The sequence below is a fragment of the Equus caballus genome, chromosome 7 (genome assembly GCF_041296265.1).
Source record: "Equus caballus isolate H_3958 breed thoroughbred chromosome 7, TB-T2T, whole genome shotgun sequence".
Classification (NCBI taxonomy): Eukaryota; Metazoa; Chordata; class Mammalia; order Perissodactyla; family Equidae; genus Equus; species Equus caballus.
This window is the reverse complement of record NC_091690.1, coordinates 90,770,298-90,789,005: the sequence shown is the minus strand read 5'-3', so window position 1 is coordinate 90,789,005 and position 18,708 is coordinate 90,770,298. Positions and strand designations below refer to the sequence as shown.

Here is an 18,708-nt window from a genome sequence, read left to right as displayed (position 1 = left end):
AGGATGGGCAGGTGGGGGGCCTTGTGGGGAAGTTGGCCGGGACTTAGAGGAAATTCAAGAGCCAACTGGACATCTGGGGGACATGCCAGACAGAGGGAACAGCTGGAGGAAAGGCCCAAGAAGGGAGTGTGCCTGACTTCTAGAAAGAGCCAGGAGGCCAGAATGGCCGGGTGAGGGGCCCACAGGTAGGAGGGGGTGCAGATCCTGTGAGCCTGTGGGGCCTTCACTCTGTGGGAAGCGGGTGCAACTGCAGGGACCTGGGCAGAGGGGCGCCATGATCTAGTGTTGGAACAGGGTCACCCTGTTGCTGTGTCGCGAGTGTCCCACAGGGGCTCAGGGGTGCAACAGGGCAGCAGGTCGGAGGCCACAGCTGCAACCCAGGCAAGGGACGGTGATGGCTCCAACTGGGTGTTTCAGTGGAGCCAGGAGAAACAGTTAGATACCAGATATTGAACAGCAAGAGCCAGTCAAATTTCCTGACCGATTGACTGCGAGTGAGAGACAGAGAGGAGTCAAGGGCGGCGCCTAGGTTTTTGGCCTTGACAACGGGATGGTGGAGGTGCCATCAGCTGGAATGGGGCAGACTGTGGGCTAAGGAGAGAGAGGTGTCATTTCTTCCTCTAAACCCAGTTACTCGTCAAGGACAAACTCTCTCTGGCTACAGACCAGGGCGGGCTGGTCTCCCTTTCTCTGCATTGCTCCCTCCACTGACCTGGGGCCTCTTCCCTGCCCCACAGGACAGCAGTCTCCCCTCCCCGCTTGCCATGAAGAACTTGGAGGGCTAGGGACTGAGGGGAGGGGCGGCTGCTCCCCCACCCCTGCCAGGCCTGCTTCCCTCCTTCCCCCGACGTGGGGAAGCCTCCCCTTCCACACACAGACATTGAGAAACCCAAAGGCACCTGACGTCTCAGGAGAAAACCGCCAGCCCAGGACGGCCCGGCCTGTCCTCCCAGCTGTGGGATGCGGCTGGGGGAGGAGATGCTACCACGGCAGGGCCCTGACCAGTCTGACCTCCACACCACCCAGACAGGAGAGGCAGGGTGACAACTGAGGAATATCCTTTTCACCCCTGACCATGCGGGGCTGGTGGGAAGGGAGGCCGGAAGGAGGTAAGGGAGGGGACGTGACCTAGAAGCAGAGCCGGCAGGAGGAAGCCCAACACCAGCCCCAGTCTGACGGGCTGGGACCACTGCTCCCACTCCACTGCTGGAGGCTGTTCGGACACGACTGTTTCTGGAGCTCCCTCTGCAGATCAGCTAATCACAGTCCCATTTTGCAGAGGAGGAAACTGAGGCTCAGGTTAAGCATCTCTCAAAGGGTTAAATATCTCACTCAAGGTCTCCGGGCTGGAGTCAAGATCCAAACGTGAAGCTCTCTGCCTCAAAGCCTGTGTTCCTTCCTTTCATGCCCCTCTCTGGGCCACAGGATCAGATATATGGGAGGCAGGCGGGGCCCAGACGAGGAGGGGGCAGGTGAGCGCCCAGGGTGCAGGAGTTAAGGAGGCCCTCACTCTCAGGGGCCAACCTGCATTGCAGGAACCTGAGAGGGGGTGCCACCTTAAATTTCACACCCCAGGCATGTGCCTGCCTCCCCCAGGTCAGGCCCTGGTGTATGAGATGATGCACTCACTTTGTAGATGGTGATCGTGGTGAACTCAAAGGGCCCACAGTTTGGTTTGTAAATCCTGGGGATGCCTCAGATGTGATCAGGTGTCCATGGTGCTGTGTGCACAGTGAGCTTCCCTGTGCGAAGGGGCTTCGGGACGCACCTGCGTCAGGACATACTGTTCGAGGAATTGACCTTGAGCAGTAGTGAATTACACTTGGCAGGAGTGACATGACTAGCTGATCTGAGCCTGCTGGCCTGACACTTGGCAGCATCCTCCTCCCAGCGGGAGCCCTGGGCAGGTGGGAAGGTGAGGCCCCACCAGCCTGCGCTGACTAATGGGGTTAGCTGTGTGTTGCTGCCATAACTCTCAGGCAGAGCGGCTCCTGAGCTCAGAGGGGCTGCATCTGACCTTCAGGCTGCCTGCCCATCGCCCCTGTCTCTGGAATCCCAGCTGCTCAAAGGGAGACTCAGGTTCATAGGAAGCAGCCGGCCGGTCTTGTCTCCCAGGGCCCTGAACAGAGGAACTGGGCTTATCTTCCTGCAGGGAAAGGAGGACATCTCTGGTGCCTAGAAATGACAGTGTCCATGGAATTGCCATCACAAAGGAGCCTGCCATCAGGAGGAGCCTCGGCCAGCGTGCGCTCACCTTGGCTTCGAAACAACGCTCCCCAGCTAGTGTCTGCACACTCCAGGGCAGGGTAACAAATCGTGATTCATTATTTCTGGTGGTGTTCCTCATTTTAAAAGAATTGATCATTGACCCCTAGTTGGAAACCTTTCTCAGCGAAGCAGAAAGATAAGTTAGCAGATCTAAAAGAAAAGCTTGGCTGCTCAGGGCTGCTCAAAAGTCCCCATTCCGGAAAGCCCATAAAATCTAGCACCAAGGATTGACTTCTAAATCAATGCAAAGAACTGGCCGTAAGACCGTCCGAGCAATCCCAGACTAATGAAGCTAGAAGGGATCTTAGAGAATATTTATTTTAACCCTGAAATTTGCAGATGTGGGAAAGGAGACCCAGGTGCATCCTATGACTTGCCCAGCTGGCAATGACGGCTAATGATGGCAGAGATGGGGGAGGGGTGCCAAGGTCCTGATTGGCAGCAGGGAGACTTTTATGCCCCCAGTGCAAGTGATGACTCTGCCATTCTGCATTCCCATCCATTCCTAACAGCCCCTCCTCGGGAAAGGATGTCAGGTCGTGGAAAGAGTCTAGGCTTCAAAGGGAGACAGACCTGAGTTCAAATCCTACCACTGCCACTTAAAAGCTGTGCGAGCTCAGACAATTTACTCTACCTTGATGAGCCCACCTTCTCTGTCTCTAAAATGGGAATAAATATGCTGACCTCGCAGGGGCCTGTGGAGACAGTGAACTAATGCGTGTGATATACTCAGCAATCTGAACCAAGAAGGTTCAACAAAGCCCTCTTTTTCTTCCCACTTCCCCACCAGAGACACTGCTTTCAAGATGCTGCAGTGGCACAATGCACACTCAATACATCAGGCATTTCATTACAAAATGAAAAAAGCCAGTGTAAATTAAGAACTGACCACATGCCAGGTATTGTGTGTGCATCATCTCACTGGATCCTTATAACAATCCTATCTGGTGGGTACTGTTATCCCCAATTTACAGATGAGGAAACCAAGGTTCCAGAGGTTAAATAGCTTGTCCAGAGTTATACAAGGAGAAAGTGATACGGGCAGGATTTGAACTCACGTTGGTCTGGCTCTAGAGCCACCAGGCCACCCTTCCTCATGTCAGCAAAGAGGCCCTTTGCCACCCTCCTCACCTGTCACCTCTCCTCCTGTAGTCACACCTTCTAGCCCATCCTGCTGGAGACCTGCCTGGCCACTTCGATCCTGGCTGAGGCTGCCCTGTCTCCGTCTCTAGCGGTAAGTGAAGATCCTGCCAGTGTGATTTTGTTTGAGTAAATCCTTGGCCACTCTTGCTAAGTGATCTCTTAGCTGGGTTCCAAGCCACCGAAGCGAGGAGTCCAGGGACCCTCAGGACCCACACGGCATTGTTGTAAGGGTCGTGGCAACATTCCCCATCTGCCTGCAGCCTTAGGAAAGCAATCGATCCAGTCTTATAACACTCATTCAGAGCCAGCAGGCTCCTCAAGGGTCCCCTGCTCCCAGCTCTCATTTTACAGAAGGGGAAACTGAGGTCAGAGAGGAAAATTGCCATTCCCCACCCCCCCACCCCGAGCTCATTCAGCAAGTGTTCAGACAAAATAATATTAGAGCTACAGGGTCTCAGACATCACCCGGTTCAAATGCATTCACTTTAGAACGGAGGACTTCTGAAATAGCTAAGACAATTTGCTTTTCATTTGTTGGCAGAAAAACAAATAAAAGCTAAGAGCAAATCAGAAGCTCAGGCAGGTTTCGTGGCCCAAGTGGAGCTGTCCCTATTCAGCAAAGGCCAGACATCCTGGAGGACTAGACCCCAGGTCGCCTCGCCCCCCGTCTGGGTTTCTCTCCCCACCTCCTGTGACCTAGGCAGCACCCCTGGCCTCAGGTAACCCTGACAAACCCGCCAGTCATTCAAGTCCCTGGGGTACCAGATTATGTGGAGGGCACCAGAAAGAGCCATTATGAGAAGTCACCTGTGAGCATGTCCATGTGCCCAGGGACTCTGCTCTCTGTGGCTAAAGGGTGCTGGGTCTGGGTGCCTGGTGGGGGTGTGAAGCATGCCTTGGAGGTGGAGGTGGCACAGACCCGCGCACCCTCGAGGCCTGATCCTTCCAAAATTGGTTGTTGGTGTGTAACCACAGTAAGCCCTGGCCTGGACAACCGGCCCAAACCCGACTCCACAACCTGTGGTCTCAGCGTCCACCATCACACGCTCATCCCTCGGGCCTTAAAGATATTTTGGTTTTCATCCTGAAACATGCACGTGACTCTTAGGATAATTAAATACTATTGGTTGTCATCAAAGTGATTGGTTAGCCATTCAATGGCGTTTTTCAGTTTTTCTAAAGCAGCAGGAAGATGAGGGAAGACACTGTGGCCCTTACAACCAGGTCCATCCAGTGTGTCCTGGGGTTTCCTGGACTCCTTGCCGTCCACGGCTCAGAATTGAGCTTGGGGTGGGAGCTCCATCATCTCTGAAGGGCCAGCCAAGCAATCGCCAAGCAAGATCCCACCAGCAGGACCGTCACCCTTTACTGCTGTGGGTAAGTGGGGTAAAGAGTGTCGGGCTGGGGGTTGGAAGAAGGTCATCAAAGGCCGAGAACATGGTAGCCAGGAGTGAGGAGACAGAATCCGCTTTACAGTTATGATCTTTTTCCAGCTTCTTGGAAGGAGCAATAACTGACCTGGCAGCCAGACCGACAAGCAAAGAGCCAGCAGCACGAAGCATGGAGTTTAGGGAGAGTGACTGAATTGCATCAGGGCCATCCCAGCTGCTGAGTGAAGTGGCAGCCCCATGGGGAAGGGAGGAAACAGTCACAGCAGCCCCACCCTCCCCAGGAGCTCATCTAACCCTAACACAGCCCTCAAAGAAAGGTGCCACCATCCCACTGCACAGACAGGAGTGACATCACTTGCCCGAGGCCCCACAGCCACTCAGGGCCGGGATCAGAATTACAACCCCGGCTCCTGACTCTGGTCTCAGAGCTCTTCCGCTGCCACAGGACACAGTCATGCCTGGCTGTCCCAGAGTTTCTCCCAGACAAATACAAGTCCTTACTTTTCCTGAAGTCTTGATGCCTTTTGCCAGGGATGCATACACGATCACCCAAGCCAGGAAGAGGCAGAAGGCCAGCGGCCACCTGATCTCCCCTGGATACTCTATCCCGGCAGAAATCTTCAGCACAAAGTACCTACAAGTCAGAAAGAGAGAGGAGGGAGGAAACGAAGGAGGAAGAGGAGGGAGGGAGGGAGTGGCCTTCCGCAGGCTTTAATCTCCGGCAGAGCCAGGAGCCAAACAACCCAGCACCCCGCCCTCCCCATGAGAGATGTGATCTGAGCAGGTGGCAAGGGGTTCGCTGGCCTGGGCTCCCACCCACAGCTGCCCGCAGACAGACCGACTGGATTTACCCAGTTCTTAATTATGCGCTGGGAGACCACTGGCGGCCCTGGGCAGGCTTTGTACAAGACCACTTCAGCTCCAACGTCGGCCAGGGCTGCCCCAGGAGAAGAGCAACAAATCCAACAGCCTTGGAGGCTCCCGTACAGCCTCCACTGCATCAGCAAGGTGGATGTCTTTATACAAACTCACAGCACCAACCGAAACGCTAAGCTGTCTGGGATGATTTTTGTGCGCTTCCGTATTGTTCCACTATTTTATGACAATGTTTTCCAGGATATGTGTGTAATTTTAAATTGAAAAAATCAATACAGAGTCATTATGCTAAATGACCAAAAATGCTGCCTCTGCATTTTAGTTCCAGTTGCGTTGGGCACGTCTCCAGGCTGAGGTGAGCTGAAACATCAAAGCAGAGCCGGCTGGGCCTTATTCAAGGACAGACCCCCGGGGTAAGAAGCAGGGGGTTGCTGGGGCCCTGTCGCAGCTGCTGACAGCCTATGTAGGTGCCGAGAAGTCCCGGCCGACCTGGTGACCCTCGCGCCCCAGGCAGCAGCTTGTAGCCAATGGGCAGGCAGCCTCCTTCCTGGGACAGGAGGTGGTTACAGGGACACTGAGTCCCAACAGACTCAGACAATCCCCTCAACAATGCAGCAACTAAGTCCCACGTCCTGGAGGAGAGTGCTGTGTTTCTAGGTTGGCGGCTTTCTGTGACCTGAACAAAGGACCAGCCAGAATCCAGACTCTCCAGGACTCTAGAAGTGACAGCCCAGAGGTTCTGACCTGCTGGGGGGAGAGAAGGCAGCAGCACAATCCTTTTCCAGCCAGCAGCGCTGTCCCCAGCCAGCTAGCGAGGGGCCACAGGAGAGGCTGTTGGCAGCACAGTCACCCTTGTCAAACAGGGCTGGCCACGCTCTGGGCTGGCAGAGCCCACTTCATCTCAACCTGGGCTCAAGAGCTGAGTAGGGACCAAGGGTGGCTGACCCGGGCTCCCAAACCTTAGGGACCATACTGCCCAACAACAAAAAGGACTTTCTCTGTGTCCCCGCCCCCAACAGGGTAAACCACTGAGTCAGCAACGCCACAGCACTTGGCATCTCCACTACCCATGCTTTAAGAAGGGATCTCAGACGGGTCCCAGGAAGCTCCTCACACCATTCCCTGGGACCTAAGACTGGTCCCAGAGGATGAGCAAAGACCATCAGAGGCCAGTTCACAAATCACTGCATGGTATACCTAACCGGGTGACTACGTGATCAGGTTTCCTCCCACCACCAGGCCAGACTCAGCTTCCCAGTGCTCAGGGTGAGTCAGCCCGCCGCCCTGCTCCCACGTTATCTTCAAAAGGGGTTATTTCGTCATTCAGCCTGACTCCCCTTTCTGTTCTGCAGGGACAGCCATGCACCCTGTGAGTCTGCACAGGAGAGAAAGCTGGAATAGGAATTAACGGTAACCGGAAGGACTAAGGGGGTCTTAGTGAGCACTTCTCATTATCCAAGTAAAGGCCACAAACCGGGGGCCCACTCATGTATGCATTTAACTTGGCCCCCGTGTTTTATTTGAATTAGTTTGCAAACATTTAAAATGGGAGAGACACATAAAACTTCGAATTTTATTTCCAACTTCTCTTGTAAGACGGAAGCTCTAGCAGCATGGACCCCACCCCCCCAAGGCAAGGATGGGTTGGAGCTGGGCAGCAGCAGCCTACCTTACACGAGGCAAACCTCCTCTCCAGTCTGCCACAGTCCCCACCATTCTCTGTTGTCTCATTCATTTGTACTTCACTCATTTGCTGGCAAGCAAACCTCCCCACCAAGCCCCTGAGCACATCTGAGTTTATAACCCCCAACTTAAGGCTTAACTATCAAACATTCTTTATTTATCCTCTGTTGAACTCTGTCTACATTTACCTCCCCTAAGAAATAATTCCATGACCTTTTTTAATCTTCCTGTGGTGGCTGAGGGTTTCCTAGATCCCTGAACCTCAGTCCTGAATGTCTGGCAAAATGGATGTAGAAAGTACAAAACCAAGGCAAAACTGTTAAAAAAAAAAAGAAGAAGAAGAAGAAGAAAACTTAGTTCTTTAAACTAAGCCATTGACCCTGACTTGTTTTCTTACTTTTTGCCTCTCTTCCCTTCTCAAGTGAGGAAGGAAAAAAAAAAAAAAACCCTAGTTAACTGGAGGTCTGCTTAGATCACCGTGGATGAAGGTTCTGCAACGTCCTTGTCATCGACGTCAGGGATTACAGCAGCACCAATTCTGTTCCCACCAGCACTCAGCCAGCTCTCCTCTCCAGACCCGCAAGGGTTCTGCTCTCAGAAACCACACCAGGGCACAAGTCTTCCTCCCTGATCACTCGAGCAGGTAGGGAGGGCGCAGAGGGCGGCAGCCCATTCCTCGGGCCACCCACACTCCCAGTCTTCAAGCTGAATGTTCACTAATTCATTGGGTTTCTCTTAGAAAGTAAAAAGCAAACGAACATCTTACTTGAAATACTCTTCGCTCCCGCTGACAAACGTCTTGTTGGCCGGGCTGGTGAAGTTAACCAGCGTCAGGTTGGGGTAGGCGGCCATGCAGAAAGTCGAGTTCTTGATCTGTATTTTGGGATGGTCACTGATGACACAGGAGTCTGTTTCGGAGAAGACGGAATGGAAATACAGTGAAATCTGTATGGAAAATATACACAAATCTCCTCTCTAGCAATTTAAAAACAAAGGACAAAGATATTTGCCCAATATTGGAGAGTAACTTTGGGAAAGTGTTCACTGCTCAAAGCTAGACGGAGACAGACCGCAGACGGTGTGTTATCCACCTGGAGCCCAGTGCCGCCAGCAGCGCCGTGTGCTGACACTGTGGCTCTCAGTACGGCGCACTCCCTGGGTGGTGGGAGCCATGCTGAGCACCTGAGATGCACTACCTCGGTTAATGCTCACAACAGCATTAGCTACCATGACCTCCGTTTTTAAAATGAGGAAGAAGGCTCAAAGAGGTCTTAAGTAACTCTCCCAAAATCACACAGCTAATGAGGAAGAGAATCAAGATTTAAACCCAGATCTTTATAACTCCGCAGAAAATAAATGGCTTGCAGAAATGAGTTTAATCAGACATAAGCAAACTTTCTGAAGGGCTATGGCCACAGAAGGCTCAGCAATAACTTCACCATGAACCCACTGCCTGGACCACAGAGGACATACCATAAGTACGCTAAGATGTGCGCCACATGCTTTCCACACACTCACATGGGTTAGAGGAGGCAGAAGCTGTGCCACGTGCTCGTGAGCCTGCGGCCGGACCTCAGACCATGGTTCTCAACTGGGGATGAACATGTCCCCCAGGGGACACTGGGAAATGTCTGGGGACATTTTATTGTCATATCTGGGGAGCAGGGTGCTCCTGGCATCTAGTGGGTACCAGGATGCTGCTAAATGTCCTACAATGCACAGGACAGCGCCCCCAACAGAGATTTCTCCTGTCCAAAACGCCAGCAGCGCTGAGGTTGAGAAAGCCGCCCGAGGCTGGCACGGGGAGAGGGAACTAGCCCTGTGAGTCTTGGTGTCAGGCACTGTGCTGGACACTTTGTTATCTCGTGAAATCCTGGCAGGTGCACATTATTAGCCTCATTTCAAATCAGAAGAAGCTGAAGACTTTCTGACCATATTACAATGCCTCCCTGACAGCTTTAGAAATACTGATGACTCGACCAATATTTGAGAGTCCACCAAGACTAATAGCAAACAACACTATTTCCTAAAGGAGTGAAAAAATAACAATAACAACAACTAACACTTATAGGGCGTTTACCGTGTACTCCACACGTACTTTAAAGCACCATAAGTGATTTACATGCATTAACTGATTTAAGCCTCACATCACTCCTATGAGGTAGGTATTGTTCTTATCTCCAGGTTGCAGATAAAGAAACAGGCACAGAGAAGTGCAGTTGCTTGCCAAGGTCACAGAGCAGAACCAGGAGGCAAACAGTCACTTTTTCTTTGCAGGCCATGCTCTGAACCACTCTAGTGTGAAGCAGAGAGCAGCAATCATAAACTCAAACACCTTCAGAAGCCAGGCTGGTGACACAAATGAGAAAGGCATAAAATGGAGGTAATAAGGAGTGGTGGCGACTGTGGCAAATCAGAGAGTGCTCCAGTCAATCTGTGCCATGCTTTTCCAGGTGTTCCAGCAATAGAGGCAGAAAATCTGAATATTTACACAAAATCTCTCCATTTTAAAATGTTGGAAATAAGGTCAAATTGTCTTTAAATATTGCGGACCCCAAAAAGGCACATGTGGCCTAGATTTGGTGCATGGACTCCCACTGTGTGGAATAGCAAAGTGGGTAAGACCATAGGTTCAGGAGGTCCCCTAGCTCTGAGAGTTCAGATGAGTTCCTCTATCTGTCCAAGCCTCTGTTTTCTGATCATAGTTGTATCTGGTTCACAAGGTTGTTGTGAGAACCAAATCGAGATCACAGACCAAAAAGACCTCATACAACGCCTAGCACACCAGACCCACTAAATTTTAGCTGTGACTCAATCATCATTGTTATACCTTTTCATGAGGTGAGCATCTCTAGTCCTCAGCATCATCTCGCACAATCCCATTTGCCAGCCATAAATTTCCTGCTGCCTCCCACACATGCCCCAGAATACCTCATAATATTAAATAAAAATTAAAACAAAAATTATAAGAATCACTTCTCTCTGATTAGTTCTTTAGATCAGGATTTTTCAACAACATTTTGGACCAGATAATTCTCTGTGGTGGGGGGCTGTCCCGTGCATCGCAGGATATTTAGCAGCATCCCTGTCCTCTGCCCACTAGATGCCAGGCGCATCCACCCTCGAGTAGTAAGAACCAAAAATGTCTATAAACATTGCCAAATGGCTCCCACGATTGAGAACCACTGCTTATAGTTAGAGTCCTCAAAATACCTCATTATTCAATGTTATCTCTTTAGTGTAATTAAATAACAGAGAGTTTCAGCGGGATTCCGACCTAATAACTATCAAATATTTACCGAGGGAGCCCTTGCTTCCCCTCCCCCCCAGCAGCGACCTGAAGGAAGACAATTAAAGCACCACCCACATCCCTTTCTGTAAGTTAGAACAGAAGTGATTTCTTGCCCTCCTGCCAAAACGTGCATCCATCCCCTATCGCTGAAGAGATGCTAACACGCGTGTAAATGCCAAATCGCTTGCTTGCACAAAGGCGCTCAAGAAGCAGGCGGGCCGCTTCCCCAGAGAGTGTCTTTGCGGTGTCTGGATCACTGCTGTCGCCGCAGCGCAAGGTCACCCGTCCCTGCGGCTCGGCAGCCTCCAGCCTCCTGCAATATCCCCTCCCACCACTGGGCGGCAGAGGCGTGCTTCCAGCGCCCAGCGCCGCCAGGTCGGCCGGCGGACCGGGCAGAGAGCTGGGCGCCTGGCATCCCAGAACAAAGAGCAGCGATAATGATCGTGCTCAACTGGAAGCTCTTCGAACGGGATTCGCTTTACTCGGGCAATTATTAATAAATGAAAGCACACGAAAGACGAGGGAGAAAAGAAATCATTTAATTAAAGTTCTAATGAAAATTAAGCCATTCCAGAAATAGAAATGGTATATTATGTTGTTCCCATTTTAAACGACCCAGCTAGCTCCTAATCTCACAGAACAGCCGCTGGTCTCACTTGGCAGGGCATGGATTAGCCCGTCTCCATTTCAGACACCTGGAAGGTTGAGTCTCTCTACCGAAGACAGTCTCCATTACAACCTACATCCTAAAAACCGGCTGCAAGCTCAGCCTCCACCACGGACAGAGCCAGGGCTGCTTCCCGGGCTGGAGCGGTACCCCGCCCTGGCATCTCCCTGGGGAGGCAGGGCTCCCGGGCAGTAGGTCCCCGGCAATGCTGAGGCGGCTGTGGGATGAACACTGCCTTGCTCAGACAGAAGGTAAGAATGGCAGGCCATCTCTCCCCTCTCTCGGGTCCAGCTGCCTGCTCTCACAGGGAAGGGTGGCTACGGGGTTGTGACGAAGAGGGTGAGCCAGGAAGGTTATTTGTGGGACACTGCACTAGGAGAAGGAGTTTTCCTGTTTCCTAAATAAGCCTCTCTCAGAATGGCCAACTGGAGAGAGCCTGGGACATCCATTGTCTGGTCTCCTGTCTCATGCATCAGAACAGTGGGGCTATAAGGCCACCTACGTTGCTGCATGTCAGACCACCATCCCTCTTCTAAGTCACAGGAGGACCCCAAAGAACCAATACTTCCACAAGGGCTAGCCTGGCCCCAGGAATGGAGCCGCTCACATGCAGATAACACAGAGAAAAACAGATGGAGGGGCTGCACAAAGAGAGAATGGGGACTGACACCTTGCTTTTTAACAAACAAAAAAAAAAATTTAAAGCCCTAGCTAAGAACGAGATAAGGTCTGCCCAGCCTGTCTATATGCTCCCAGGGAATAATCAGAGTGAAAAATGTCCATTGTCTCTGCTCGGAGCTTGCATAGCTTTCATGGTTTGTACCAGGCAACTCAGAGCTTAGCCATGTAATGTCTTCACTCTGCCTTTAGCGTTTCCTGGAGCCAGACTGGAAACTCCACAAAACCAGGGGCACCCCACTCACATGTCTTGCCTGGTCAATGGGCTCAGCTTGCTTCAAAAAATAATACACACAAACACATATGTGTATGTGTGTATACATATGCATATATATGTATATACTTGACTATAAAATAAATGCATGCCCATGATAGAAAGTGTAGGAAAGAATGGTCCTAAATCTGCTAGTTAACATTTTGTGTATCACCTTCCTGTGTGTTTTCTATCCATGCACATATGGTTAGTAAAAATAAAAGTATACTATAAACCTGTATCCTGTTTTTACATTTAACATGATATGGTGAGGATTTCCCATGTTTTATGAGTATTCATCTTTTATGACTATGGAATACTTCATCTTACAGATGCACTATAATTTTCTTGAACCAGGGAATTATTCAATAATTACTGGAATTTCTGTCACACATTTAAGTGTTTCTAGTGTTTTCCAAGATTGTAAGTGCGGCTGCTATGAACACGTATGTCGAGTCCTCACCTGCATCTCTGATTTCCCCCTTAGGATTCCTCCCAGAACTGGAAGTACCAAATCAACTACTGGTCAGACAAGCTTTCTTTTTACTCCACAGGATCTCAGCTACTAACAGTTAGGGACCACGTGGATGGACATCACTCTGCCCAGACTGATGGAGTAGAACCTGCTGGACCAAGGACTCTTTAGGAAGCCTGGATGAACAGAGAATTAGGGGCCATGAGACCCAGATCCCAACAGTGGTTCTGCCCTGCGACTTACAGCATGATATGTCCTCTCTCCAAGTCCACTTTCTCACCTGCAAGATGGTGATCATGTCGCCTGCCCCTTGGAACTCACAGGGCTCTTACTGGGAACAGCACAGACATCATTTACAAAGCTGCTTTGTAGATTGGGGAGTCTTTAGCATGGTGTTTAGGACCATGGCCTTGGAGGCAGGCAAACATGGGTTCAAATCCCGGGTCTACTACAGAGCTAGCTCTCTGACCTGGAGCTCTAGATTTCTCACCCATAAAATGGAAAAAATAACAGAAGCCGTACATTGGCTGTTGTCCATCCTAACACTGGCAATTTGAGTAAAAGGGTTTAACCTGGTGCTTGGTGTGTAGCAAGTGATGCTCGCCGTTATTATTAAGCGTTAGGATGCTGCACAAATATTAGTGGATGTTGTTCAAGAGGCGAATGGTGTTTCTGAACTACTATCCTTCCTGGAGGACAGCTGTGGGACACTGGTCACCATGTCCCACATGGTCCCTGAGGCAAGTCCCCAGGGAAGCTTCCCGTGGAGCTGAATCAAGGTGACAGCCCTCCTCCAGAAGGCATGCCTTTGAAAAGTGCCTTCCCTCCCAGGCACAATCTGGAAAGGACAAGCAGGGCTCTGGGCTGACCTTGAAGTATTTCTCCATTATTCCGGACCCCACATCCCGGAAAATGCCCTTTGCCTAACAAGGCAACCATTTTGGGGAAAGCCATTCCGGTTGGTGACTGTTGGTTGTGAATCTGTGAACACCTCCAGCGTGGGATTCTCTCAGACAGCAGCCTTGCAGAGGTGGCCACTGGGCTGGCAGGGACTGCAGGGCAAAGAAGGTGGGCACTCCATTCCAATAATGGTTAAGGGAAGCCTAACGAAGGCATGTGGGCAAACTCCAGCCTCATGGTTCCTACCTTGAGTGCCCCTGGGGAACTCTAAAAATACAGATTCCTAGGCTCCACCCCCAGATCTTCTGAAGTCATTGGTCCAGGGTGGACCCTCGGTGACGTTTTGATTTGTTACTTCCCCGGGTGACTCTAATGTGGAGCAGCTTGGGCTGAGAACCGCTGCTCTAACCTGAGCCCACCAACATGGTGATTGTGACGATGAGGACACTGGGGCCCCTAGAGGCTAAGGCACACTTGCTCTGGGTCATACCACTAGTGAGCCACACCCCTGGGAACCTCCACAGATCCCCACCCCTATTCCTGAGCACCTCCAGGTGCACAGGGTTTGAATTTGATGCGCACGTGTCTCTGGTTTTAGCTCTTCTTTAGTATTATTCAAAGCCTCTCCAGGTGAAGGTTGGTCACGGTGTGTCACACTCATGTATGTAAAAATACTCCAGTGTGAACTACTGCCTTTAGGGATGTGCATCTCTCTGGGGTGTGGGAGGGAAGAACTCATCTTTCCCTCTTACACACTCAAAGGGTTAAATAATGTCGTCGTTCTGCAATGTGTAGGCTGTAAGGACAACAGAGCTGATGTGCGGGACCAACACCGAGAGCCAGTCATCCAGAGATCAAGGATTCTGACCTCAGCACAGATCCAGCTTCAGGAGAATAACGGATCTGCCAGGGGGCGGGGGGGGGAAGAAACTACTTGCTCACTGGTGCCCACTAAAATGGCCAGAGCCTCCAAAGGTGATGGATACCAGCTCCTTCTATTTGTAGAGTTTTATACTTTCCCAACTACTGTGACATCCTCATTTCCTTCCTCCTTACATCGATCCTGAGAGGTCGATAGGATGAAGAATATTTACATTATTTCTATTATTCAAATGCGGAAACCAAGATCCAGAGAGAAGTTACCTGCCCCAGACACACGTCCCGTCAGGGGCAGAGATGTCTTATAGAGCAGAAAGCCGTGCTCACAGATCTGCCCGCCTCCTCCTCACATTCATTCTCCTGCCCTTGACCCAACAAGCTGACAGCTTTCTCCAAGTCCTCAAGTCCCAAAGGACTTCAGGTCTGAGATGGGTCTTCCTCCAGGAACGCTCCCTGACCGCCCAGGCAGATTCCACTCACCTCGGTACAGCACAGTGCACATTTCCATCAGAGGTCGTCCATTAAAGTGTCTGTTCTCACACTTAACCTTGTGCGCTGAGCAGTATTTTCTGAAGTGTGGACCCAGGATATCATGCATCACTCTCCTGGACTCTAGGACCTCGTTGCTTTTCAAATCATACCGTGCATGCAAGTCACCTGGGGACCTTGCTAAAATGCACATTTCCTAATCCCACCCAAATGTAATAAATCAGAGTATCTGGTGGGCCTGTAAATCCACATTTTTAACAAACACTCCAGCTATTCATGAGCAAACAAAACTTCGATTACCCCTCCTCTGGGCCATGAGCTCCTTAAATGTTAGAATCAAGTACCTTTGGCATTTGTTTTAATCTCTGTGCCCCCAGCACCGAGCATAGGGCCTGGCAAACATAATCTGTGCTTAGTTAATATTTACTGAATGAATGAATAGTACACCTAGTGTAGGTATATCCCAACTTACCTAGTAAGAGTTTGGTCTTGTCTTTGCATTCTGGCGTGTTCCAAGGGTTGTTGCAGGACCCCCAGGGCAGCACAGACACGAAGGAGGCAAACAGGTAGAAAAGTGTGTAGCAAATGATTACATTGTAGTAAATGGCAATGAGGACGGAGATGATCAGCATGGCGATGCCACAGCCTGTGGAAGCAAAGGTCCAGGGATTCAGTCCATCAAGCCCTATGGGGCTCTTACCGCTGGGCACAGGGCAGGGACCCAGGTCTTGGCTCGCTCTTACAGACGGAAACACAAAGAGTGGAGTGGACTCTGTCTACCAAGGACATTGAGGCATTCTGCCAGGACAGGAACAATGCCAGTGGTCTTCTTGGGACATTCTTCAGAGGGCCCCAGAGGTGGATTGATCAAACAGAGAAGGAAGGAGTGATTCTACTGATCACAAGAGCAGGTCTTCCCCCCGCACCCCGGGGCCACCTGGGGCCAGAGAGGGCAGGGCAGGGCAGGGCTAAGGGGGCTGGGAGGCAGGGCCGACTCACCTTGTAGGGCTGGGATGGCCTTCCACACAGACACTGGCCCCTGGCTGGCAAACTGGCCCAGTGACACCTCTAAGAAGAAGATGGGCAACCCAGCCAGAGCCAGCATCATCAGGTAGGGGATGAGGAAAGCGCCTTGAAAGAGAAAGATCAGGACGTGAGAGCCCGGGAGGCCACGGCCGCTCAGGCCCACCTTCCCCCTCAATGGGAGCTGCCTCTCTCTCCTTTCCAGGAAGCTTTTGAGATTCCAGGTCAACCATGGGTGCCTGGGATGTTTACGAGGCCTCCTCTAAAAAGGGCAGGAGTACCCCGCAACTGCACTCCTTTTTTCCATTCCCCACCGGATGGTTCGCTAGGCATTGTGTGCTGGTTGGGTTTTATTCTTTTCTTTGTCTTATTCTGGTAATTCAATCCCCCAAAAGTAAGCCCTTCCAGCGTTCGACAAATCCATGCCTTTGAGTCACTACTGCAGTCAGATTTGGTGAAAGCTCATCAGCACTTCCACCCTCCAAGGACCTAACTTCTGCTAAGCTAGACTGCAGGACACCCCCCCCCAAATCCCCCCACCTCCACAATAATCCAAGTCACCCCCACACCTTCTGCCAACCAGGGTGGGGCCTGCACTGCCTGACAGGAGGCCAGGATATCCGTCTCCCCACCACCTCTGCCATCTCACACACCTCAACTCCCTTCTCCACATGACAAGCCCCTTCCATCTTTCTCAACTCAAATGCTTCCTCCTCTGAGAAGCCTCCCTTCTCTGTCCTCCCACAGTACCTTCCCCAGGCACTGAGCACCTGACAATATTTATGCAGTGTCTTATCCAGACTCTGAGCCCCCTAAGGTTCTTGACCCTTTATCTCTTTATCCCCCAGAACAGGCAGCCTAGGGCAATAGTAGCTGGTAGGTCTCCACAGACTTGCTGAGGGTTCTCTGGGCTCTTTCCCTTAAAGGATTCTTTGAGGGTGTTTGGTAGGGCCTTAGGGAATGGCCAAGGTCTTTGAAAAGGTTTGGCCCAGGAAGCCCTGTGGCATGGGTCGGACCCAGTTCAGATAGTAGAGACGCTGAAACCCAGAACACCGTGCCTATCTTCCCCTCTTCCATTCTTTCTGCTCGGCCTTCTCCCAACTTCCTGTCCCGAGGAAGGGCATCTCCTGCCCCGGGAAGGGAGGAAGGGGGCGCAGGGGGAGGCAGGGAGGGGAGGGGACGGTGCTCTCCAGGCGAGGAAGGCTCAGCAGCGGCCCTGGGATACTAAGGAGTAAAACAGGGGTTCTGCTTTGTCATCTTCTGACAGGGTTTTCGAGAAAGACGTGGTTTGAGCCATCCTTCTCTTCTGCTCCTGGGAGGTAGGAGGAGAGCTCTCCACCCCGCGCGGAGGGCTGCGGGCCCGGAGCCGCAGTGCGGAAAAGGCCGCCTCACCGTCCCCGCGCCTGGCTCGGTGCAGCCGTAACCGCCCAGCGCGCACGCAGCCCCGCGCTTCGCGGATCCTGGGCCTGCAAAGGGCTGGCACTTGCGCCCGCCAAACTCCCTTCCCACTGCGGTCTTGTGTACCCACCTCCTTCCTCTCACTAGAAGCCTTATTATAGCACCTCCTGCTTCCTGCACCCTGCTCTGCGGACTCCCTGCGGAAAACCAAGCGGAAACCCAGCTGGGGTGCGTCTATTTGTGTACCCAGCACACGTTCTTCTGTTTCCAGGGCACGTCTGATTGCAAACGCTCTGCGGTCCTCATAAGTATTTGTCAACATGCCCTAATTTGGAATTGAGGGGAGGAAGGGTCACATATTTTTCCGTTTTAATCATCGAGTGGTGCAACATCTGTTCGTCCCCGTGCACCAAATTCCACGTGGAGCAGACCCAAGACAAACACACAAACACACACACCTGCACACACACAACCTTAAGCTGCCTAACGTGATGGAGTGAGGGATGCATTTCTAGTCTCTTGGTCCCGTTGAGAAGCTGTGGGAGGAAGCCTTAGGTGAAATTCCAATTCCTAGAGGGCGACCCTCAGTTAGCCAATGTCGGGGCGAGCAGCCGGCCCCTCAGCCCTCAGTGTCAGGTGGTCAAGCAAAGGGATCTTGAGTGTGTCGGGTACAGAAGAGGTACAATGGGTCCGAGAGGCCAGGCAGCCAGCGCAGGCTTAACTGGTGTCCTCCCCATTTCAAAAACGGGTTTCCTTCAAAAAGCAGCTTCTTCCACCCAGTTAGGACAAATGAAACGAAAACTGTTTTTGCTAAAGTCAAAATACTCCCCGTTTGTGCACAAGAGGATGTATGCGTGTGGGGACTTCTGAGAGGTTTTCAGAGCACAACCCCCAGCCCCTCTCCACCCGCACCGCTTGGTTCCCCGCATCCTGCATTCTGCGCCACCCAGAGCCCGTTCCCACGGTCTCCTAGGCAGGTTCGCATTTCCAGGTTATAATCTTAAAGCACCCTTAATTCGGCGTCCAGGACCGCACAGCTACGGACTCTAAAATCGTTGAGGTGCGCGGAGTGCACCTGCTGCCTGAATACTTGTTGGCTAAATTAGAGTCCGACCTTTCCCGTGTCAATGCCCACTTGGCTCAGAACCCAGCCCCCAAGCTGGGCCGGCGGGGGATCATGAGGGCCCGCCCCTCTGCTGAGCTCCATCTCGCGATAAAAGCCCCCTGGATCTAGCGCCAAACGGTCCCAGTCGCTCCTGTGCTCTGGGTCCGCACCATGCCCACGGAGGATGG

At 51.8% G+C, this 18,708-nt stretch overlaps 1 protein-coding gene and 1 long non-coding RNA gene across 2 annotated transcripts in view; one reads left to right on the top strand and one right to left on the bottom strand.

Annotated features, from left to right (window-relative positions):
• SLC6A5 (solute carrier family 6 member 5) overlaps positions 1-18,708 on the bottom strand; it is a 55,783-nt gene that overhangs the window by 32,167 nt on the left and 4,908 nt on the right. The window contains exons 4-7 of the mRNA XM_023646173.2: positions 15,994-16,125; positions 15,467-15,640; positions 8,128-8,269; positions 5,304-5,436 (exon numbers count right to left, since the gene is read on the bottom strand). Of these exons, the coding sequence (XP_023501941.1) occupies positions 5,304-5,436; positions 8,128-8,269; positions 15,467-15,640; positions 15,994-16,125 (581 nt within the window). The remainder of the gene's footprint in view (positions 1-5,303; positions 5,437-8,127; positions 8,270-15,466; positions 15,641-15,993; positions 16,126-18,708) is intronic.
• Positions 6,390-13,304, top strand: LOC111774378 (uncharacterized). Its single transcript, XR_002809377.2, has 4 exons — positions 6,390-6,944; positions 7,031-7,088; positions 7,784-8,004; positions 12,806-13,304. It is a non-coding gene; the product is annotated as an uncharacterized lncRNA (long non-coding RNA).